This window comes from Protopterus annectens, chromosome 1.part0 (genome assembly GCF_019279795.1).
Source record: "Protopterus annectens isolate FY-2018-M chromosome 1.part0, PAN1.0, whole genome shotgun sequence".
In the NCBI taxonomy this organism is placed as follows: Eukaryota; Metazoa; Chordata; order Ceratodontiformes; family Protopteridae; genus Protopterus; species Protopterus annectens.
In genome coordinates this window covers 1,034,002,988-1,034,029,082 of record NC_056725.1, presented here as the reverse complement: position 1 = coordinate 1,034,029,082, position 26,095 = coordinate 1,034,002,988, and the positions used below count along the sequence as shown (strand labels likewise).

The following is a 26,095-nucleotide window of genomic DNA, read 5'->3' as shown; positions in this document are numbered from 1 at the left end:
ACTAATACTTATAAACTGATTGATAAGAATGAGATTTTGAAAATAAGTGAGAATATCACAAATTCACTTAAAGAATGCTTAAAGAATTCTCTACTAACTAGTGAGCCCTTCAACTATTTTTTAGTTGAACATCCGAAAGTACCAATTCTTAATGGTCTGCCCAAGGTACATAAGGATGCATTATGCCCCCCCTTTTAGACCAATTGTTGCAGGTAGTGGGTGGCTCATTGAGCCTATATCTATATACCTCGATAAAAAATTCAAGCCTGTCCTACCCAATTGTAAATCTGTGTTAGTGGATACTAAACACTTCCCGTTTTTGTAGATGAGAATGGAGGTAGAGATGTAGGATTGTTTGTGACCATGGATGTAACAGCTTTGTTTACCAGCATACCCAATTATGATGGCATACAGATGATTAAACATGCTTTATTGAATAAGAGTACATATGATTCCAGACATAGTTCCTATGTTTACTGATGAAAATGGTGTTGGAGAATAATGCATTTACCTTTGATGACAAGTATTATTTGCAGACCTCTTGCGTAGCTATGGGCACTTCATGTGCCAATAGCTACGCCAACTTGGTCATGTTAACTTGAGAGGAGGATGTGATGTATGGCTCTGAATATTATCTATCCTACGTGCCTTTTTATAGACGGTTTGTAGACGACTTGTTTTTGTTGTGGAGAGTTGATTTATTACAACTACACCAATTTGTTGAAGCACTGAAAACAAACACTAATTTTTTGAAATTCACATTTAAATGCTCAGAGGTGAAGATTGAGTTTTTGGTTATTTTGTTGGTTAAGAGTGCAAATAATGACATTGAGACCAAACTCTTTAGAAAGGAATGCTATCGACATACGTATGTACTTCGAAACAGCATGCACCCTGGTCATGTGTTTCGCAATGTCTTGAAAGGACAGAACCTAAGGATTAGCCGCTTACATAGCAACGACCAGCACTTTGAAGCAGGATTAAATCAGGTATGTGCTGACTTTATGTCCAGAGGCTATCATAATGATGAGTTACACCATGTACAACAAACAATCAGAATGTGTAGGCAAACTAGAGGTAAACCATTTTTTTCTCAACCCACAACACCACAACCTGCAGCTAATAGAGCTAAGGATATAGCTCCATTTTTCAGCCTTGCATTTTTGAGTGATGAAAGGAATGTCAGGGAGATTATATACAGGCATTGGCCGATTCTAGGAACCAACACAGAGATTTCTAGTGTTGTGGGTGATGGACCTAGATTTGGCTACAGGAACAAAAAATCCATACGCCAAAGATTGTTTTTCCCAACATGCTCATGTCATGGAGATTGAGAAAGTAGCACCACACACTGTTAAGTGCAACAGTTGCTCTTTTTGTAATTATATAGATGAATCAGGGAGATTTATACATCCAGTCCATAATAAGCCATTTACACACTTTCCAATGGCAGACTGCAACACTAAAGATTTAGTTTACTTAGCACACTGTACATCCTGTCAAATTTTTATGTTGGCAAGACCAACAGACGTTTGAGGGAGAGGATACCTGATCATTTATACTGTGCACGGAGAGGTATGAATTATAGTGCAGTAGCCAAGCACATAAACACATCTGGTGAGGGACACAATTTTAAATTCTTAGTACAAGAGGTTCTGAACCAAGATGTCAGAATGGGTGATTTGGTCAATAAGACGTACCAAGCAGAGATGAAATGAATCTTTAGACTAGGGGCACACTATTCCCCCTAGCCTAAATGAACACATCTCTATACAACCTGCACTGAGAGCAAGACCTTTAAACAAGAAATAATTTTTTCCTGTTTAGTCTCATTCTTTTAGACAACACATATTTGTTGTATTAGTTGTAATAACACAGTATAGTATATCTTATTGTGCATAGTAATTTGTGTATATAATAATAAATTTACATATACCCAGTTGTCATACACTATATTATACATACTGTTCCTTATTCAAACTTGTATACTATTTCGCCTATAGAGACACTGAGACACATACATTTACAGCTTCTAGTCATTTCATTAATTTTGACTGACTTTTATAATTTTATATAGATATATATATATATATATATATATATATATATATATATATATATATGTATATGTAGAGAGAGAGAGAGTTTTTAAACGTTTTTTTTTTAATATTTTTTAGATACTACATTGAAGAGTTTTTTACAAATACTATGTTAAATAGTTTTGCATATGTGTGTGTGTGTATGTGTATACATATGCACTTACAGTTTTATGGAATTATCAGATGTTGATTTTTAGAAGTGTCGGTGATCATTTATTGCTTTAACAGTACCTAGCACTCTGAAAATGCATTTTCATTTGATTGGATGTAATATTGAACTATTACTATAAGTAGTATGTGTTTTATTCTGGCTTTAGATCTGAAGACGCTATATGTAAAAGCACTCATCTGTATTTTTATATCTTTATTAAAGTTACGGCTTGGATTTACCTCTACTGTGCACTACCGGTTGTATTTTGAACTTTTTGTTTTATATATATATATATATATATATATATATATATATATATATATATAAAAAATGCAGGGTTTTTTTTATTATAAACGTACTGCTTTTAGTCCACTTTTTAGCTGCAGGCTTTAGAATTAGTTGGTTAAAAAACAAACATTTTACAACTTTTATACTAGTTAATATAATAATTTTCCTTCCTTATTGGCATTTTGGATCCTGTATTTTACAATTTGAACAAGCTGGAATAATGTGCTACACTCAAGATGCAGCCAGCATAACACAGGAAACATCATCAGGGTGTCCCTTTATAAGGCAGGCCTTTTGCATTAATTAATCTGCTAGAGGTTATGTATTGAATGAAGAGCATTGTTTAATTTGTTTAAACCACTGTAGAGATGTATGTCTTGATGTTTTCAGCATCAAAACAAAATTGCCACATTTCAGAATCACCCCTTTCAAACTAAGTTCTAAATTCTAAGCAGAAACTTTTTCAGGAAGAACCACCAGTTAGACTCAGGCTTACACACTTCTAGGGGATAATCTTTGTTATTTAATTCCTGAATTTGCCCAAGCAACCTGTTTCTTGCATGGACAGACAGTTGCATCACTGTGTTTTAATTATGTAAAGAAACTCATGCTTTTCATTGGCAGCAACAAGAAAGCCAAGCTTTACCAACTGCATTTGGGTGCCTGGCCATAGAAGAGGCCCCAGGATAGTGCCAGTGGTAGATCACTGTCTGTGGAATTTAAGCTACAGTTGTGTCCAGATCTTTATGGGCTTTGTACAAGATGGTCAGCATTTAAACATTACTGTACAAATTCATGTATATGTAGCAGCAAGTATCTTAGACCTGTTATTACTGACATTTTACACCAGCCAGTTTGAAATTGGCATCATTGCTAGGGGCATATGCTACAGAAAATATTTTGCCTCAGCCAGTATAGTTTGGATATGAACTGTTTTAGCCTTATTTCTGAATATACCTTCCAAATCTTATATGATTTCATTCATAGTGTACTTTGTTTTGGTGGCCTTTACTTAGACCTTCATGGTTCACATATCCAGTTTGTCAGTGCATGGAGAACTCCAGAGTGTAGTAGATATTTAGAAACCACAAAGTCAACTTGTGTTAAATTATGAAAAAAAAAACACTGTCAGTCTGCAGCAGGTGGGAATTCTAAAATGGAGTTTTACTAAAAAAAAAAAAGATACCATCTCTTCATGTACTTTTGCAGCTTTCACTAGCAGCCTTTTTTTCAGGGAGTGCCACAACTGTAGAATGATCAGAGAAATCTGTCTGTGTGTTCCTAATATCGTCTGGAAAGTACGCTTAATGGGGTATGTCTTGACTTCCTTGAACTTAAGAACTACATCATCTGCTGTTTAGAATGTATTGACACATGAATTCTGTCACGTGTTTTAATTACTGAGGTGATGCTTTTATGATTTTTATAAGTGGTATTGAAAATGTATCTTAAGTTGCAAGCAGTTTTACATTGCTTTCCTGAAATAGGTTTTGTCACAGCACATTCATAAAGAATAAACTGAATTAATAGCCATCTGTTTCTCTTTTAGGGAGTACAGAAGTAGATTCACCAGTGAAGAGACCTTGTTGTTCTGTATGAGAGTAATGGTGGGCGTTATTATCCTCTATGATCATGTTCATCCAGTGGGTGCATTTGCAAAGACGTCCAAAATTGATGTAAGAAATGCAACAAACTGAAACATTTGAAGCTTTCAACTGCTGTTGCAATGTGCAGTGACTGTTCTATAGTGCAGACTTTTCAAATATTTATAATTTTGGTCTAACAAGCCGTGTGCCAGTTTAGCTTTTCAATGTAGCTGACCTTTACTGTGCTTAGAAGAATAGTATAGTGAGATCCTGATGTTCATCGTGTTACACTGCTGCAGTCATTACACTTGGGTTATCCTGCCGTCAGGTGGTTCCCCAGTCAGCCTGCGTTCCAAAGTCTTGGTCCAGCGCCGGTTGCTGTCGCCTCCTCCCTGACGTCAGTGCGGCAGGGGTATATAAGATGCAGCCGACGCCATTTTCTTCAGTCTTTCTTGCCGCGCGATGCCCGAAGCAAAAGCAGTTTGCAAGTGCCGGTCGGCCGTACCCTGAGATTTTCATTCTGAATCCAGAACCAAAGTCTTCTACAAAGCTCTAAGTACCCCGTTGGGGAAACTTTTTCTTGCCTCAGACCGATGTCAGTAAAAGTTAATAACTGTATTTCTTGTGGGAAGCAAATACCTCTTAAGGATTTCCATTCTTATTGTATCCCATGCCTAGGCCCAGATCACAACGTCACTGGTTGTCGGTTTTGTGCTAGGTTTAACAAACGCACTATTAAAAGTCGGTTTGATTTTGCCCGACATTATTTTGGTAGAAAATTCAATTATACCATGCCGTCAGAACTACTGACGACTGGAATACATAAAAAGCGCAAAGACAAGGATAGGCATCCGAGGCCAAAAACTGACGACGAAGCCTCTTCTAGGCCAGTCGCCGGTTCTCCAGTTTTCAGCGAGGTGCCTTTGCAGCCCCTGACGGCCGCTTCTGTAGCACCACAGGCCGCCTCTGACTCCCATGTGGAGATGGCTGGGCCTTCGGACGCACAAGTTATTCAGCCTACCAAAACTAACCCTTCAGAGGGATCTGGAGTAGCTGAGCTACCCGCAGCTTCAGAGGGTGTTTTCAGACCTACTCAGTTAAGCATTAAACCCTCTGCTAAGTCTAAGCCAGCTTTAAAATCAAAGAAACAAATACAGCATTCTCCAGCACAGGCCTCCATGCCTAAGAAACAAATGCTCAAGATGGCCGAAGACCTAATCACTCTGATCAGGGGGTCCCATCCCCCTCCTGATAAAAGACCTAGACAGGATGCAGACTATGACTCATCCGACCAGGTGTCCATCTCTTCAGATTCATCCTCAGACCTAGGATATTCCTTACCCCCTTATGAGGATTCTGATGCTGAGGAGTCAGTTCCATCAGCCTCTCCGCCTGAGGATTACTGCTTTGGGGAAACCTTGCATACCTTGAGGAGGCATTTCCATTGGGAAGGCCAGGATTATTCAAAATCCAAGAAAAGGCTCAGAGACTTCCTTTTATTACCTCAACACAGACCCCTTGCTATTCTGCCAGTGTTAGATATTGTGTATGATGTGTATACTGAATCCAGCCTAAATCCTGATTCCTTACCTCCAGCCCCAGTTAAACCTGACAAATACTACAGAGTCCCTGACTCTCACAAATTTCTGTACAAAAGCCCTGTTGCTGACCCTGAAACTATTTCCCAGGGACCCAAAGGGGTTAAGACCTCATCAGCCAAGAATCCAGTTCCCTCTGACAGAGATTCCAGAGCATTAGACAGATGGGGAAAGAAAGTATATACGTCTGCAACTCTAGCAATGAGAGCCTTAAATTGCCAGTTTCACATGCTAAAATATCAGCAATTTCTACTGTCTCAGTTGAAACAAAAAATGCTTCCAGATTCAGATCCTCCTACTTTTAAAGAAATGCAGGATTTATTGCATGCAGCTGAACAGGTGGGAAAACATACGTTGCAATGTGGTTTTGACTCTTTAGAGGCCTCCTGTAGAGCAGCCGTTAGGCTCTGTCATTAGAAGACATGCTTGGTTAAAAGAACATATGTTACCAGACCATGTTAAAGCAAAATTATTGGATGCATCTTTGCAGCAGGATGTGTTATTTGGAGTTAAGGCAGAAGAGGTATTAAAGGAAATGGAGGATAAGGCAAAATCTATGCAAACGGTGAAAGATTTCTTACAGGTTCAGCCTCCTAGATTTAGCAGAAATTGGCCAACTAAGAATTGGTCCTTTCCAGCTACAGACAGACCTCAAAGGGGAAGATACAGACGTCCAAGAGGTAGAGGTCAATCACAAGGTCCTTACAAGCCTCGACAATGGGTTGCATCAGGCCAGAAAGAAGGGGAAGACATGCCCCAACCATATAAAAAGCAGCCCTAATGACTTCCTGCTACAGCTGCCAAACAACTCTCTCTTGGCAGCCCCCTTGGGAGGAAAACTGGCACTTTTTTATCACAATTGGCATATGATCACCAAAGACAAATGGGTTCTCAGCTTTGTATCTCAAGGTTACAGGTTCCACTTTCACACTTTGCCAAGGTTGAAAGGAATGCCAAATCTGCCACCAAATCAATGGGCAGAGGCTCAAAAACAAATTACAGCACTCATGGATATGAGAGCTATTCAGAAGGTACCACCACAGGAGCAAGGACAAGGATTTTACTCAAGACTCTTTCTAGTTCCCAGGAAGGACAAAGCCTGGAGGCCAAAATGTTGACACTACAGCAGCTTCTTCCCATGTTGGGCAAGAAAGCTTGGCTTGTGACATTGGACTTCAAGGAGACATACCTGCATGTCCCTATCAGACAAAACTGCAGAAGATACCTCAGATTCATAGCTGGTTCAATGCATTATCAATTCTCTGCACTGCCCTTTGGCTTATCTACTGCGCCCAGGGTCTTCACAAAGTGCCTGGCACCAGTAATTGCATTTTGCAGACAGAAAGGAATTCAAATTTATCCGTACCTGGACGACTGCCTGATTCAAGCAGAGAGCAAGGACATTCTTCTAAAGCATCTGGCATTTGTAAAAAAGTTATTAAGTTGCCTGGGGTACACAGTAGATGAAAATAAATCAAAGCTAGTGCCCTCACAAGAGATAATATTCCTGGGTGCCAGCTTGAACACAACGGCCCAGATGGATTATCTCATGCCAGACAAGCAAGGACAACTGACTCAATACTTTGAATTGATGGCAACAAAGACTCAACTCCCTGCAAGAAAAATTCTGCAGGTCTTGGGTTACATGGCATCTTGCATACTACTATTTCCATATGCCAGACTGCATATGAGGAAACTACAATGGTACCTAAAGAATGTATGGTCTCAACACTGTCAAAGTTTGGAAACAGTTATACCACTAATTACTTGCCTACAACAGGAGTTTCAGTGGTGGGCTCACGCTTGTCACCTCAACAAGGGACAGCCTTTTACTCAACCCACAGCCAGGCAAAAACTGACAACAGATGCATCGGATTACGCCTGGGGAGCACACATGGCAGGCAACTGTATTCAGAGCAAGTGGCCCACAGAACAAAGGCATCTTCACATCAATCAAAAAGAGATGCTAGCTGTACAAAATGCACTTATAGCTTTCAAGGACCTGCTGCATCCAGGACAACTACTACTAAAGACAGACAACACTACAGTTATGTGGTGCATAAACAAGCAAGGGGGCACTCACTCCTACCCCCTCTGCAGGCAAGCCATGACCTTGTGGAACACAGCTCTAAACTTATCAACTTCATCTGCAAGCACAATTCCTGCCAGAAGAGAAAACACACCGGCAGACGACTTAAGCAGAAACATCATGGATCCCCATGAATGGGAATTGAATCCACAGATATTCAGAATGATAACACAGAAATGGTGGAGCCTGGACATAGATCTGTTTGCATCCCCAATGAACTGCCAGCTACAGAAATTCTGCACAAGGAGTTACCATCCACAAGCATGGAAAGTGGATGCCCTCTCATTCACCTGGAAAAACCTACAAGTATACGCTTTCCCACCACTACCTCTCCTGCCAAAGGTACTCATAAAAGCCAGGCAAGAAGAGCCAAAGATGATCCTGATTGCACCAGACTGGCCACACCAGCACTGGTACCCAATCTTAAAGAACTTAGCACAGGGACCACCCTGGATTTTGCCTCAGATCCCACATATGCTGACTCAGCACAACAATCAGATACTACACAGCTAGCTAAAGACCTTAAACCTAGCTGCATGGAAGATTCTTTAGTCAAGCAGGCAATGCCGCTCTCCAAAGCTGTTATGGATGTCATTCTGGAGGCCAGAAGGCCAAGTACCAGGAAAGCCTATTCGAATAAATGGAAGAGATTCTGTGCCTGGAACCAAGCACTCAGCCTTGACCCTCATGTTCCAAATATTCCTCAGATACTACAATATTTAACTGAGATGCTGGACAAAGCAAGATCCACGCCTCTGCCATCTCTGATCATTACAACACGGATCCACCAATTTTCTCTAATCCTTTGCTAAGACAGTACCTCAGAGGGGCTAAAAACATAAGACCGCCTCGTAGAGCACCTACTCCAGCTTGGGACCTCAACTTTGTTTTGGAAAAATTGACTTTACCTCCTTTTGAGCCAGCTAACACAGCAGAATTAAAATATATCTCTTGGAAAGCTGCTCTACTCCTGGCAATAACATCAGCATGAAGAGTTTCAGAATTACAGGCACTAATGGCAGTGGAACCTTTCCTCATTTTCCACCAGGACAGGGTGTCTTTAAGAACTAACCCTACATTTATGCCAAAGGTGGTATCCAGTGTGGCTCTAAACCAAACTATTCATTTGCCAACTTTTTATCCAAAACCACAGAATAAAGGGGAGAGACTACTGCATTCCTTGGACATTCACAGGCAGTTACGCTTCCACTTGGACAAAACCAAAGCTTTCAGGAAATCTGAGCAATTATTGGTAGCATATGCTGCAGGAGCACAGGGAAAAGCCATTTTAAAACAGACTATTTAAAAATGGATGGGACATTGTATACGTTTCTACTATACACACCATGGGAAACCTGTACCTAGCAGCATTAGATCTCACTCCACTAGGGCAACAGCCACTTCAACTGCCTACCTCAGAGGAGTACCTACCAAGGATATTTTGGAAGCAGCAACTTGGAGTTCTGTGCATACCTTCACCAAGCATTACCATCTGCCTCTATACTCTAAATCCAGAGCTGGCTTCGCCACTGCAGTACTGCAGGGCCTTATAGCCACCCCTAATGCCTTATAGAACCAGCCACCCAACCTCAGCTTTGGGATTCTACCCAAGTGTAATGACTGCAGCAGTGTAACATGATGAACATAGTACAGTTTTGTACCTACCATAAATGTAGATGTTCGAGTGTATACAGTGCTGCAGTCCAGGTTACCCTCCCTCCTTCCCCTCTTACTTGCTGGTACGTACCTATGTCTTCTACCCCTTACTACCTATGGGGAGTATTTGCTGGTAGCTGAAAGTTGTTGTTTGCTTTTATTATGTATGTTTTATTAGCAATTTGAATTGCCTACCTATTTGGGGGCACTTGACATCTGGGGCAAGAAAAACTGAATAAAATGGCGTCGGCTGCATCTTATATACTCCTGCCGCACTGACGTCAGGGAGGAGGCGACAACAACCGACGCCGGACCAAGACTTTGGAACTCAGGCCGACTGGGGAACCGCCTGACGGCGGGATAACCCAAGTGTAATGACTGCAGCAGTGTATACACTCGAACATCAACATTTATGGTAGGTACAAAACTGTACTTTCTCACTTAGCTGTGTCATTGGTCAAGTTAATAAATTTTAAGCAAAAGGTTTCCACCATTTTTAAGAAGCCAGTTCTCTAGTTGCATAATTCCACAGGTCACTGTAGGCAGTAACTCCCATCTGTATTGTCACACCTGATTTGACAGATGTTCTTCGTGTTTCACTGTTGCAGTCATTACATTTGGGTAATCTGCTGGCAGGTTGCCCTCAGTCGGCCTGAATAACAAAGTCTTGGGTCCTGCGTCAGTTGCTGTCTCCTCTTCCATGACGTCATGTCATCAGGGGCATAAAACATGCAGCTGACGCCATTTTATTCAGTCTTTTTTGCCGCGCGGTGCCCGAAGCAGAAGCAGTTCGCAAGTGTCGGTCGTCCGACTCCTGAAATTTTCACATTCAAGTTTCAGAACCGAAGTCTTCAAACTAAAGCTAAGTACCCCGTTGGGGAAACTTTTTCTTGCTCCTTACCGATGTCAGTAAAAGTTAATAATTGCATTACTTGTGGGAAGCAAATACCTCATAAGGATTTTCATTTATACTGTATTCCTTGCCTAGGCCCAGATCTTAACGTGCCTTGCTGTCGGTTTTGTGCTAGATTTAACCAACGCACTATCAAGCATCGGTATAGTTTTGCTTCTAAATATTTTGGATCAAGGTTTAATTATCCTGAAATCTCGTCTGTTAGTAATCCGGCTACTGGAGTTCACAAAAAACGCAAAGAAAAAGACAGAGACAGACCGTTGAGGTCCAAAATCGATGATGAAGCTTCTCCTAAGTCAGTCGCCGGTTCGCCTGTACTCAGTGAGGCTCTTTCGCAGCCCCTGATACCCGCTACTTTTGAGTCGCAGGCCTCTACCAAGACCCATTCGGAGTCCGGTATGCCGCGAGATTCTCAGAGTATTGAACCCGCGGATGTCTGTCCCTTGGATGGGTCCGGAACCGCTGAGCAGACACCGGCTTCTGAGGGTGTTTTCAGGCCTCAACATTTTTATATAAAACCGACGCCAGCCTCAAAAACAAGGTCAAAAGCATCTTCTATGTCTAAAAAACTGGTGCATGAGCCACGTGCTAAGGCCCCTATGCCTAAAAAACAGTTGATCAAAATGGCTGAGGACTTAATTACCTTGATCAGGGGTCCCCCCCCCCCCCCTGCTAAGAGGCCTAGGCAAGACACTTACTTCAGATCAGGTTTCCATTTCTTCTGATTCCTCTTCTGATCAGGAATTTTCCATTCCACCGTATGAGGATTCTGATGCAGAGGAATCCATCCCATCTGCATCTCCTCCTGAGGATTACTCTTTTGGAGAAACTTTGCATACTTTAAGGGAACATTTTCACTGGGAGTGCCAGGACTTCTGTGAATCAAAAAGAGGCTTAGGGATTTCCTTCTTCTTCCTCAGCATAGGCCTTTGGCTATATCTCCTGTATTAGACATTGTTGATGATGTTTTTTTGGAATCACGCATGGCTCCTGATTCCCTACCTCCGGCTCCTAGTAAGCCAGACAGATATTACAGGGTTCCTGACTCCCACAAATTTCTATTCAAAAATCCTGCTGCTGACCCTGAGACTATTTCACAGGGTACTGTTAAGGCCTCTACAGCCAAAAATCCTACCCCCTCTGATTAGAGACTCCAGGGCACTGGATAGATGGGGAAAAAAGGTTTATATGTCTGCTACCTTGGCAATCAGAGCCTTAAACTGCCAGTTTCATATGCTTAAATATCAGCAGCGTGTTACGGGCCTACCGAAACAGAAAATTATGTTGATTTCTGATTGTGTGGAATAAAGAGTTACAGGAATTATTGCATTCAGCAGAACAGGTTGGAGAGCATACTTTGCAATGTGGTTTTGATTCCTTGGAGGCCTCTTGCAGGGCCGCAGTTACTGGATCTGTGATTAGAAGGCATGCCTGGCTCAAGGAGCAAAATCTGCCTGATCATGTTAAAGCTAAATTGCTGGATGCCCCCTTGCAGCATGACACTCTGGCAATAAGGCAGAAGAGGTTTTAAAGTAAATGGAAGACAAAGCTAAATCTATACAAACATTAAAAGATTTCTTGCAAGTGCAGCCACCCAGGTTCAGTAGGCACTGGCCTACTAAAAATTGGTCCTTTCCTGTGTCCAACAGAGCCACTCAAAGCAAATCCAGGCTCCAGATACCAATCACAGGGTTCTTACAGGTCAAAGCAATGGGGTGCCTCCACCTCCAAATCTGGAGGAAACAAAGGACAACCCTACAGTAAGCAGTCTCAATGACTTTCTTCTACCATCACCAAGCAATTATCTTTTGGCAGCCTCCTTGGGGGGAAAACTAGCACTTCATGCTCATAATTGGCAGTTAATTACCCAGGACAAGTGGGTATTGAACATAGTATCCCAGGGGTACAGATTTAATTTCCATACTTTGCCAGTTCCAAACAGATGGCCAGATCTGCCACAAAATCAGTGGACAGAGGCTCAGAAACAAGTTATGTCCCTCATGGATATGAGGGCTATTCAACCAGTACCAGAAAAGGAAAAAGGACAAGGTTTTTATTCAACACTTTTCCTGGTACCCAGAAAAGACAATTATTGGCGTCCAATACTGGATTTATCGATTTTGAACACGTTCCTGGACATTCCAAAATTCAAAATGCTAACTTTACAACAGCTACTGCCTATGCTGGGCAGAAACACTTGGTTAGTGACTCAAGACTTAAGAGGCATACCTGCATATCATGCAGAAGATACCTCCGCTTCAAGGCAGGTTTTTTGCATTACCAATTCTCTGCACTGCAATTTGGCTTATCTACTGCGCCCATGGTCTTTACAAAGTGCCTGGCACCAGTAATTGCATTCCGCAGACAAAGAGCCATACAAATTTATCCTCATCTGGATGACTGTCTCATTCAAGCAGAACACAAGGACACTCTTCTTCAACATCTGGCGTTTGTAAAAAGGCTTCTAACATGCCTAGGGTACACAATAAACGAAAAGAAATCCCAACTGGTACCCTCTGAAATAATTACACTCCCGGGTGCAAGCTTGAATACAACTGCCCAGATGGCTTACCTTACACCAGAAAAACAAAGGCAACTGACAATATACTTGAAACAAATCGCAACAAAAACCCAGTTATCTGCAAGACAAATTCTGCAGGCTTTGGGGTTCATGGCATCCTGCATTCTACTAATTCCATATGCAAGACTGCATATGAGGAAACTTCAGTGGTACCTAAAAAGTTTATGGAGCCAACATTTTCACAGTCTGGAAACAGTAATACCTCTCATTCCCTGCCTACAACAGGAGTTTCTTTGGTGGGCGGAGACGTGTCACCAAAACAAGGGACTGTCATTCACTTTACCCCCCTGCCACCCAAACCCTAACTACAGACGGATCAGACTATGCTTGGGGTGCCCACCTGGCAGGGAGATGCATTCAGGGCAAATGGAGCCCAACACAAATGCATCTGCATATCAACCAGAAAGAGATGCTAGCTGTTCAGAATGCTCTGACAGCCTTCAAGGACTTACTTCATCCTGGACAACTACTGATAAAGACGGGCAACACAACGGTTATGTGGTACATAAGCAGGGGGGTACACATTCATACCCCCTTTGCAAACTAGCCATGGCATTGTGGAACACTGCTTTGACTTACCAAATACATCTTCAAGCTCAATTCCTGCCAGGAAAACAAAATACTCTGGTAGACGACCTAAGCAGAAATCTTATGGACCCACACGAATGGAAACTGGATCCACAAATCTTCAGCATGTTAACGCGGAAATGGGGGAGCCCAGACATAGATCTATTTGCTTCTCCCCAAAATTATCAACTGGACAAATTCTGCACCAGAATTCATCACAAAAAAGCATGGAAAGTGGACTTGGTACTTGCCTCAAATACCTCATCTACTGTCTCAGCAGAACAATCAAATTCTGCACACTCGGCTCCAAACTCTGAACCTTGCAGCATGGCTGATCATTTAATTATTCAAACAACACCTCTCAGTAAATCTGTGATGGATGTCATTTTGGAAGCCAGAAGGCCTAGTACTAGAAAATCTTATGCTGATAAATGGAAGAGATTCTGTGATTGGAACCAAGCACAAGGAACGGACACAGCAAACCCCTATATTCCTCAGATTTTACAATATTTGACTGAGATGCTTGACAAGGGCCTATCTTTTTCTTCATTAAAAATCCATGCCTCTGCCATCTCGGCTCATTACAACACAGAGCCTCCCCTCTTTTCTCATCCTCTGCTTAAACAGTATCTTAGAGGGGCCAAAAATTTACTGCCTCCCAGAAGATCTCCAACTCCTGCATGGGACCTCAATTTTGTGCTGGAAAAAATCACCCTGCGTCCTTTTGAACCAGCAGCTGCTGCGGATATAAAATTTCTATCTTGGAAAACAGTTTTTCTCTTGGCAATCACTTCAGCAAGAAGGGTTTCAAAACTACAGGCTCTCATGGCTGTGGAGCCTTTTATTACATTTTACCCTGACAGGGTGGCCCTCAGGACCAATCCTTATTTTATGCCTAAGGTGGTATCCAGTGTGGCTCTTAACCAGACATTTCACCTGCCAACTTTTTACCCAAATCCGCAGAACAAGGGGGAGCGGATTCTGCATTTATTGGACATACACAGACAACTAAGATTCTACTTGAACAGGACCAAGTCTCTAAGAAAGTCTGAGCAACTACTGGTAGCATTTGCTGCAGGGTCAGAGGGGAAGGCTATATCAAAGCAGACTATTTCTAAGTGGATAAGCCACTGCATTCGTTTCTGCTACCTGCACCATGGAAAACCTGTGCCCAAGGGGATCAGATCTCATTCCACCAGGGCTGCCTCTACCTCAGCAGCCTTTTTCAGAGGGGTTCCAACCAAAGACATTCTAGAGGCTGCTACTTGGAGCTCTGTTCCTACCTTCACAAAGCATTATCATTTGCCTCTCTTCTCCAAATCCAGGGCAGGCTTTGCCACTGCAGTTCTACAGGGCCGTATAGCTGCTCCTAATGCTGTTTAGCTCCATCCTCCCATCCATAGCTTTGGGATTCTACCCAAATGTAATGACTGCAACAGTGAAACACGAAGAACATAGTACAGTTGTGTACACTTACCATAAATGTAGATGTTCGAGTGTATTCACTGTTGCAGTCCGGGTTACTCACCCGACATCCCCCTTTTCTATACCTTTTCTTTCCTTCACTATATACTAAAGCCTTTGTGGTGTATTTGCTATTAGTTGAAGGTAAAGTTATGTTGCTAAAAGTGCATTTATGTATATTTCTGTTTATTTATATATTTATATATATATTTTTGCTCCCCATTTGGGGGGGCTCCTGACATCTGGGGAAAGAAAAACTGAATAAAATGGCGTTGGCTGCATGGCCTGACGTCATGGAAGAGGAGACAGCAACCGACGCAGGACCCAAGACTTTGTTATTCAGGCCGACTAAGGGCAACCTGCCAGCAGATTACCCAAATGTAATGACTGCAACAGTGAATACACTTGAACATCTACATTTATGGTAAGTGTACACAACTGTACTATTGTTTTCCAGAATGTCTGAAGCCTTTATATTTAGGTGTTTTAATTTTTAAACACCTCTACAGGATTTCCACTGGTTATTCTGTATTCCGTAGCATTAACTGTATTGCGACTTAGAGACTATGCCTTCTAGTGCCTCCCACATTTTTTGGCCCATGCTTAAAATTGCTAGTACACATTGGTAAAAATACACAATACAGTAAAAGATTACTGTAGTTAAAAACTGTAAGCTGCACAGATGGGTGCAGTTAAGTGCCAAGTTTGTGATAGTTCTTGATAATTGACATTGTTCTGCTCATGTCATTTGTAAGGGGGCTTAGCACCACCCAGTTGACTCATGCATGCATACAGAAGCGCTTCTGTGTGGTGTGTTTCATGTGATATGTGGGGTAGTGCTATACCTCCTCAACTTACAAAGTATATTACAGAAATTCAAACATACAGGATGTGCTGTAATTTGCCCGTTTTAGCCTGAATACAACTGGGCCCTCACCGGATTTTGTTGCAAAGTATGTTAACCTATGTCATTGTTTGTGGATTTGAGGGTTACAGGAGTAACTTGATGATCTGATGTTGTCAGTCTTCAGTCTTCACATAATCATTGACTGTGGAGCTCTGTTCCAAGCCTCGGAACAGACTCTACCACTTTTTCAGTTCATGCATCCCAAAACTCTCAAGCTAGGCTCTACCCGTAATGCTCCTCCCTAAATTACCTCAGATCTCGTTTGCTGCTTCATGGTGTCAGACACATCTGACCTATCTCTCAAGCTTTGACAGTAGTATATTCCAAGTTTTTTTCTATAGTTCCTCTGTATTTTGTATATTTCTATATATTATTCTATTTACTTCTACCTGCTCCTTTCTCTCTTTGTGCATGTGTTTCTCCCTTTTCTTTTCCTTTTACCATTAAGTAGATATTCTTTGTGTTTCACTGTTACAGTCATTGCATTTGGGTTATCTGCCTGCAGGTAGCCCTCAGCCGGCCTGAATATCAAAGTCTTGGATTCCTGCGTCGGATGATGTCTCTTCTTCCATGACGTCAGGTCGTCAGGGGTATAAAACATGCAGCCGACACCATTACCTCAATCTTTCTTGCCGCACGGTGCCCGAAGCAGTTCGCAAGTGCCAGTCGGCCGACTCCTGAAATTTTCGTTTTCGAGTTTCAGAATCGAAGTCTTCGAAAAAAGTTAAGTACCCCGTTGGGGATCCTTTTTCTTGCTCTTAACCGATGTCAGTAAAAGTTAACAATGGTCTTACCTGTGGAAAGCAAATATCTCAAAGATTTTCATTCGTACTGCATTCCTTGCTTAGGCCCAGACCACGATGCCCCTCGCTGTCAGTTTTGTGCCTTATTCAACCCCCAAACTATTCATCGTCGATCTATTTTCGCAGCAAATTATTTTGGTACTCAGTTTAACTATCCAGAAATGGCTTCGGTAAGCCATCCGACTACTGGTATTCCAAAAAAAGTAAGGCTAAAGACAGATACAGACCGCATAGGTCCAAAACTGCAGACGACGCTTCCGTTAAGCTAGTCGCCAGTTCGCTGGTACTCAGTGAGGCGCTTTAGCAGCCCCTGATACCCGCTACTTCAGATTCGCAGGCCTCTACTGAGACCCATTCGGAGTCCACTATGCCACGAGATGCTTCTTCGACTATGGAACCTGCGGATGTCTCTACCTTGGATGGGTCCGGAGGAGCTGTGCAGGCACCAGCTTCTGAGGGTGTATTTAGGCCTACAGATTTGCATTTTAAACCGATGCCATCTTCTTCATCAAGGCCTAAAACTTGACCACGCCTAGTAAAACCGACGTGCAAACCGCATGGTCAGGCCCATATGCCTAAAAAAAAAATGCTTAGAATGGCTAAAGACATTACTTTAATTAGGGGAAGCCAGCCTTCCCCCTCTAAGAGACCTAGAACTGATTTTCCTTCTGATCAGGATTCTGAAATTTCTGTTTCTTCTGACTACCAGGATTTGCCCTTATCTACCTATGAGGATTCTGATGCAGAGGATTCCATTCCCTCTGCTTCCCCTCCAGAAGATTTTTCTTTTGGTGAAACCTTGCACACACTTAGGGAGCATTTCCGCTGGGAAAGCCAGGATTACTCTGACTCCAAAAAGAGGCTTAGGGAATTCTTACTCCTCCCTCAACACAGGCCTTTAGCTATCCCTCCTGTTCTGGACATTGTAGATGATGCCTTCTTGGAATCCAGCCTGGCCCCAGACACTTTACCCCAGCTCCCAGAAAACCTGACTGGTATTAGAGTACCTGACTCTCACAAGTTCCTCTTCAAGAATCCTACTGTGGATCCAGAGACCATTTCCCAAGGGCCAAAGGGCATTAAGGCTACTGCTGCCAAAACCCTACCCCCTTTGATAGAGATTCCAGGGCCTTGGACAGATGGGGTAAGAAGGTATACACTTCTGCTACTTTGGCCATTAGGGCCTTAAATTGCCAGTTTCATATGTTAAAGTATCAGCAGCATATTTTGGGACTACTTAAACAGAAAATGATGTTAATTCCTGACTGTGCTGAACATAAAGAATTAAGGGATTTAATGCATTCTGCTGAACAAGTTGGTAAACATACTTTGCAATGTGGTTTTCACTCTTTAGAAGCATCTTGCAGGGCTGCTGTCACTGTGTCTGTACTTAGAAGGCATGCTTGGATTAAGGAGCAAAACATGCCAGATCATGTTAAAACTAAATTACTAGATGCTCCCTTAAACCAAGACCGCCTGTTTGGCAACAAAGCAGAATAAGTTCTTAAAAAGATGGAGGAAAAAGCTAAATCTATGCAAACTGTTAAAGATTTCCTGCAAGTACAGCCTCCAAGATTTAGTAGGCATTGGCCTTCTAAGACTTGGTCCTTTCCAGTCTCTTCCAGGCCTTCTCAGTCCAAACCCAGGAACAGCAGACCACCTAGGTTACAGTTACAGGCTACACACAGGCCTAAGCAGTGGGGGGCTCCCACCTCCAAAGCTGTAAGTAGTAAGGCACCCCTCTATAGAAAAATGTCACAATGACTTAACCTTAACCCTTCCAAGCCCTGCTCAGCTGCCTGCTCCCTTAGGAGGAAATCTCGCCCTGCATGCAAAAAACTGGGAACTCATTACCCAGGACAAATGGGTTTTAAATATAATTTTCCAAGGATACAGATTCCACTTCCACACCATACCAACCCCAAACGGTTGGCCAGACCTACCCCCAAATCAGTGGGCAGAGGCTGAACAGCAGGTTCTCTCTCTTCTAAATATCAGGGCTATTCAACCTGTCCCAGCAGAAGAAAGGGAGCAAGGTTTTTACTCCAGGCTTTTCCAGGTACCCAGAAAAGACAGCTCGCTCCTGGCATCCTATCCTGGACCTCTCTATTCTAAACACCTTTTTGGTAATCCCAAAATTCAAAATGCTAACACTTCAACAGCTGCTCCCTATGCTGGGCAAAGATGCCTGGTTGGCAACCTTAGACTTAAAGGAAGCTTACCTGCACATTCCAATAAGGGAATCTTGCAAGAAATACCTACAATTCAGAGCAGGCTCCCTGCACTATCAGATCTCTGCACTTCCCTTTGGCTTATCTACTGCGCCCAGGGTATTCACAAAGTGTCTAGCTCCAGCCATTGCATATTGCAGGCAGAGAAATATTCAAATATACCCATACCTAGACAATTGTCTGATTCAGGCAGAAAACCAGGACTTGCTATTAAAACATCTGGCATTTGTAAAGAAACTTCTAACCTCGCTGGGGTAGACCATAAATGAAAATAAATCTCACCTAGTACCCCGCCAACAGATTGTATTCCTGGGAGCAAGCTTGAACACAACTTCCCAGATGGCTTTCCTCACTCCAGAGAAACAAGTTTATTTAATAGCCTACTTCAAACTACTGGTCACAAAGACCCAGCTATCTGCAAGGAAAATTCTGCAAGCCCTGGGATTCATGGCCTCTTGCATTCTACTAATTCCATATGCAAGACTGCATATTAGGAAACTACAATGGCATCTAAAAAGCCTATGGTGCCAACATTCTCAGGACCTGAACAATGAATCTGAAGTAGGGACTTCATTTGTCTGCAACCTGTGGGTCTTGGATCTGATATCGGATCCAAGCCGGCAACTTGTTTCATAACTAATGGATCCGAGCTCCTAGCTCCTCCCCTCACCCATAATCCCCTGCCAACCCTCCATGACCTCAGATCTAGTTTGCCGCACTTGTGGATGGCTGGATTCCTTTGAGCTCTAGCGAAATCGTCAGTTAAGTCTGTTTTTTAGTCAACTTTTCTCAACTTTAATTTTAAAAAAGTGTGTAAGAGTTAGGTTCCCTGTAATATTTATTTTTTTACATAGTTTTCCCACCTTTCGCTGGTCGTTAGTGTGTGTGTGTGTGTGTGTGTGTGTGTGTGTGTGTGTGTGTGTGTGTGTGTGTGTGTTTGTGTTTTTGGGGCCTGTGTGTTTGTGTAGCACTCCCTTTTCTTTAAAGTATGGCTGAGGCCCCAAAAGCCATTTTTTCTAAATGTACCGAGTGTGGCCATAAGCTCTCCCCGGCTGATGGCCACACTCGGTGCGTTCGGTGCCTTGGGGTTGAACACCTCACCTCAGGCTGTACCATTTGTGCAGCGTTCAACCCCAGGGCACTGAAAGAGCGGAGGTCAAAGCTGGTCCTGGCGGGACTTTTGCCCCCGGACTCGGCTCCAGCCTCCGCTGCTCCCATGGCACTACCACAGGCTGTGGTCATTGCCACTCCTGCCCCCCTTCCTTCGGCCGGGACTCAAACTCCCGCTAAAGCGCCGGAGGACAGGGAGGCTAGGAGGGAGAAACGGAGGGAGAAGCACCACAAACGGCGGGCCGAGGCCTCCGCTTCGGCCCCGCCAGCTAAGCGGGCTTCTCCCTCCACTGCTTCTAGGTCTCCTCCTCCTCGGCTCTGATCTCCTTGCTTCTCCCCAGGGCCCAAGGAGGAGGAGGCCCGATCTCCATCGAGGTCATCGAGGCGGCATTCCCGGCCTGCCTCGGTGGCCTCGTTGAGATCAACATTCAGCATGTCTGATGCAGACTTGGACCGGATGATGCGAAGATTCATCCAGGCCCAGCTGCAGATGGGAGTGCTCTTGCCTCCCCCCCCCCTTCGGGGGGGGAGCTCGACACCCTTTTTCACTCCAATTGCTCCTTCTCCGACCTGCTACCCGGGTTCGGAGCTTTCGGAGCCGAGCAGCGTCGGAGCCGGGGGTGGGTCGGCGCCGACAGTACTTGGTACTTCGGATCCGACCCTGCCCTCGAGTTTGTCGGATCCAACCTCTCGGAGCCATGGCCCGAGCTTCGGATCCGAGGGATTCAGTGTGCCTTCGGCTCCGTCCAGGTCGGAGCACACTGGTCCTTCGGATCCGATGGTCTCGGCGCCGGTTCCGATCCCTTCATCGGATCCGAGTGGGAGCCAGCTCTCGGAGCCCGGGGAGAGCGGTTCCCCCTCAGCCTTCGATGTAGTGGAGAGGGCTCTGTCGAGAGCATCCGGACCCCCGGCCCTTGTCTCGGCTCCACCCTGCACTCCCTCTCTGCTGGGCCAGGCTTCCATCACCCGGCCTCAGGGACAGCCTGCTTCAATGTCCCAGGTTGTTCCATTGGAACAGGATGTTGCTGGCGAGACCTCCTCGGACAGCCCCCCCGAGGAAGTGCCCCGCAAGCACAAGTGCAAGAGGAGGCACGTGGACTCCCCTGAGTCCTTAACTGAGGACACGGACTTGGATGAAGGGGAAGGCTCCCCAAGATCACCACCTGAGGATGTCTCCTTTGGAGACATCATGGAGATGCTGAGGATCAGAGGTGGGTGGTCTGCCCCCAAGGCTTCCTCCGAGTCCATGTTTCTGGAGGCATTCGAAGCAGGCCCGTCTACCTCTTGGGTGTCCCCTCCGGCCGACCCCTTTTGGACCTTACCACCAGGGCATGGAAGGACCCGGACACCGTGGAGCCAATACCCAAACGCCCAGACAGGATACTAAGCCCCTCCCACAGACCGGTCACACTGGAGCAAGGATCCCCCCGTAGATGCCATGTTGACGGCGGCAGCCACGAAGAGGGAACTAGCTCTGGAGAGCCCCTCAGTCCATCCACCGAGCAAGGAGTCCCGCTCGATGGACCGCTTAGAGAAGCGAGTTTTTAGTTCAGTGACCTTTTGGTAAGGTCTCTGAACTATATGGCACATGTCATCAGGATGCAGCGGGATCTTATCAAAGAATACGCTGCCTCCCCCCCTGAGTCCATGTTGGCAGAGGACAAACAATTGTACTCCACCCGAATGGCCAATCTGAGATCCATTTCAAATACCTCTATGCGGCTGTTGTCCCACGCCACCGAGGGAGCCGCTAGAGCTAGCGGAGCGGGCCTAGTCATGAGACGTCAGGCGTGGCTCCGTCATTGTGACTTTGCGGAGCCCTTTAAAGCGTCCTTTGCGAACGCCCCTTTCGATGGTTCTGCCCTGTTTGGCAAAACGGTTCGCGAGACACTTGTCCAGAGCGAGAAGGAAGGGAAGACGTTGTCTGCCGTTGGAGTCCACTTCTCTGCTCCCCAGCGGTCCTTTTCGAAGAACCAAAAGGGTCAGAAGAAGATGTGGTTCTGGAAATCGCAACATTCCCAACCCGCTCCGGACAACCAGTCCTTCCGTGGCAGTGGAGGACAGGGAGGACGCCATCCCAGGGGCAGAGGGGCTCCGAGGAACTTTGGGTCCAGAGAACCTTTCTCTGACCGGCCCACGCAGCAGCCCTGAAGGGTTGCCCGACTGCTCCACTCTGGAGGCAGTCGGGGGGCGCTTCTCGGAGCACCTAGCGGCATGGGAGTCCATCACGACAGACCGCTGGGTGCTTCGAATTATATCCAGAGGATACAAAATCCCATTACTTCATGTCCCCAAATTCAAGAACCTCCCCGATGTACCACCCGATCAGAGGGAGGCTGCAGCTGCAGAGATTCAGCAGCTGCTAAGAAAAAGAGCCATCCAGCCCGTCCCCCAAGACCAGCTCGGATTAGGGTTCTACTCCAGGTTCTTTGTGGTGCCAAAAAAGACGGGGGACTTGAGACTGATTCTAGACCTGTCCCGTTTGAACCTGTCGGTAACCATGGAAAAATTCCGAATGGTCACTCTTCAATCTATTCTCCCCCTTCTAAGGGAGAACGATTGGATGTGCTCTATAGACCTCAAGGATGCGTGCTACCACATTCTAATGGACAGACGATCCAGGAGGTTCCTCCGCTTCCGGCTGGGAGCCAGTCACTACCAGTTCAGGGTCCTTCCCTTTGGCCTCACCACAGCCCCCAGGGTGTTCACCAAGGTATTAGCAGTGATTGCGGCCCACCTGAGACTCCAGGGAATACAGGTCTTTCCGTACCTGGACGACTGGCTCCTGACCGCCCCAACAAGGCATCTACTTTGCTCAGCCAGAGATTTCTTTCTCCGCCTAGCCTCACAGTTAGGCATCACCATCAATGCCGACAAATCCTTTCTGGCCCTGACACAAGTCATAGAATTCATAGGAGCCAGAATAGACACCAGAGATCTACGAGCCTTCCTGACGTCGGAACGACTACGGAATTTGCAACTTCATGTGCGGGCCATCCTCCAATCAGAGACCCCACCGGGAATTGGTCCTGAGGGCTGGGCTCCATGGCGGCAGCGATAACGCTCCTTCAATGCGCCCGTCTGAACATGCGGGTACTGCAGTGGACCCTTCTAGTACAATGGTCCTTTCTGTCTTTTCCTCTCCATTGCTATCAGCAAGGCTTGCAGGAGGGCTCTATTATGGTGGCTCCATGCTCCGGACCTCCATATGGGCCGACCCTTCTGCACCTCTCCCCCTCTCGCCACGGTGACCACGGATGCCTCCCGCCTCGGATGGGGGGGGGCATTATTCAGGCAGGACCGTCCAAGGCACGTGGAACGATACAGAGACCTCCCTGCATATCAACGTTCTGGAGATGAGAGCGGTGCTGTACGGGTTGCAAGCACTTCAGAATCTCCTCCTCGTAGGAACGATTGCAATTCAGTCGGACAACATGTCGGTTGTCTGGTACATCAACAAACAGGGGGGAACCAGGTCTTACCCTCTATGCCGCGAAGCCATGAGAGTGTGGGAATGGGCGATTTCCACCAACCGCTTTCTGATTGCAACACACGTTCCGGGGCGGGCCAACATCCTAGCGGGCAAACTCAGCCGCACTCTTCTTACCCCGTACGAGTGGTCTCTCAACCCACTAGTAGCGAAGCAGATATTCGCAATATGGTGGCAACCCTGTTGCAATCTTTTTGCCTCTCCCTCAAACACCAAATGCAGCAATTTCTTCGCTCTGATTCCCCCTCCAGGGGAAACCCCAAGAGACGCTCTGGTGCATGCTTGGCCACCCGGTCTACTTTATGCCTATCCTCCTCTATCCCTGATGCTGCAGCTCTTACAGAAAGCCTCATGGTTGGGGAGCAGGATGATCCCCATTGCCCCATTCTGGCCTCGGCAAATTTGGTTCCCTTACCTGTGGTCTCACCTAGTGAATCCCCCTTGGATTCTGGATCCCAGTCCGGATCTAATCTCCCATCCGTCGGACTTACCGACCCCAAATCTGGACAATCTGAAGCTGACGACTTGGTTGCTCCAGTTCCACTCCCAGTTAGGACTCCCGGTATCTCTTCGCCCGTCAAAGCCATCCTTGTGGCAGCGCATAAGCCCTCCACCAGGAAAGTGTAAATGGAAACGTTTCTCCGTCTGGGCGGAGCATCATAATCTAGATCCCTTTACGGCTCCTCTTCCATCCATATTAGACTTCCTAACCGAACTTTTTCAGGAAGGCGCTAGTTGCTCAACTGTCAAAGTGCAATTGGCTGCCATCTCCCATTACCATGTGGGACATGACACAGGGCCCTTGATGTCGGCCAAATTGTGTAAAACCTTTCTCAAGGGCACCTTTTTGCTTAGACCCCCTATAAAAGAAGCCGTACCACCTTGGGATCTTTCACTAGTTCTTCAAGCCTTGACTGCTCCACCTTTTGAACCTGCTGCTTCAGTAGATCTCAAATACTTGTCCTGGAAAACAGCATTCCTTGTAGCCATTACTTCAGCAAAAAGAGTTTCGGAGCTTCAAGCTCTTTCTGTGAAACCTCCTTATTTGATCTTTCATCTGGACAGAGTGTACCTCAGGACTAATCCCTCCTTCCTTCCCAAAATAGCATCAGAAACCAATATAAATCAATCCATAAATTTACCGGTCTTCTTTTCCTAAATATCAGAATAAAGGAGAGTACAAGCTGCACTCATTAGATGTTCATAGGCAGCTGCGTTTTTATACTCATAGAATAGCTGGTCACAGGCAATCCAACCAGCTGTTCATTTCCTTTGCCAAATTTAATTTGGGGAAAGCAGTATCAAAAATCTCTCTATCACGCTGGATTTCCCAATGTATCCTGTTAGCGTATCAAGCTTCTGGGAGACCCGCACCTGAAGGAGTTCGCGCACATTCCACTCATTCCATCTCTACTTTTGCGGCCTTCAAATTTAGAGTTCCATTGGATGATATTTGTTCGGCAGCCACTTGGGCCTCATCTCATACCTTTATTAACCACTACAAACTGGACGTGATTTCTAGAGGGAGAGCATCCTTTGGCTCTGCGGTGCTCCGCAATATCCTTCCATGATGGCCACCCAAGATTCAGGTAGCTGGGGACTCTGTCTGCAACCATCCCCCCCTCCTTCCCCCTGGCCTTCAGTGGATCTGTGTAAGTTGGAATACCCTTTTTGGGTACATATTGAGGGGCAAACTTGATCTGAGGTCATGGAGGGTTGGCAGGGGATTATGGGTGAGGGGAGGAGCTAGGAGCTCGGATCCATTAGCTATGAAACAAGTTGCCGGCTCAGATCCGATATCGGATCCAAGACCCACAGGTTGCAGACAAATGAAGCTACCTACTCAGATGGAACGTTATGGTGAGTGCATAACTTCTTATTCCTATCATTCCTTGTATAAAGACAGAGTTCCTTTGGTGGGCAGAGGCCTGCCACCTCAACAAGGGGCTCCCTTTCAATCTACCCCCTGCCGCCCAAACCCTAACAACAGACGCAACAGACTATGCATGGGGGGCTCACTTAGCAGGGCAGTGCATTCAGGGCAAATGGAACCCGAGTCAGATGCACCTGCATATCAACCAAAAAGAAATGTTAGCTGTACAGAATTCCATGACAGCCTTCAAGGACCACATCCTTCCAGGACAATTATTGGTAAACACAGACAACACCACAGTTATGTGGTACATAAACAAGCTGGGGGGAATCCACACGTACCCTCTCTGCAGACTAGCCATGGCTCTGTGGAACACAGCCTTGAGCTACCAAGTGCACCTACAAGCTCAATTCCTGCCAGGCAAGCTAAATTCACTGGCAGATGACCTAAGCAGAAATCTCATGGACCCACACAAATGGAAACTGGAACCAAAAATATTCAACCTCTTGAGGAACAAATGGGGGACTCCAGAAATAGACCAGTTTGCCTCCCCCAGAACTACCAATTGGACAAATTTTACAAAAGGACTCCCCACAGTCGAGCTTGGAAAGTGGATGCCCTGTCCTTTACCTGGGGAAAGCCTCTCGGTTTATGCCTTTCCCCCTCTGCCTCTCCTCTCGAAGGTTCTG

General features: G+C 45.2%; 1 protein-coding gene across 1 annotated transcript in view; it reads left to right on the top strand.

Moving 5' to 3' along the window:
* Positions 1-26,095, top strand: part of CYRIA (CYFIP related Rac1 interactor A) — a 601,118-nt gene that overhangs the window by 295,077 nt on the left and 279,946 nt on the right. Inside the window, exon 8 of the mRNA XM_044064853.1 lies at positions 4,088-4,214. Within this exon, the coding sequence (XP_043920788.1) occupies positions 4,088-4,214 (127 nt within the window). The remainder of the gene's footprint in view (positions 1-4,087; positions 4,215-26,095) is intronic.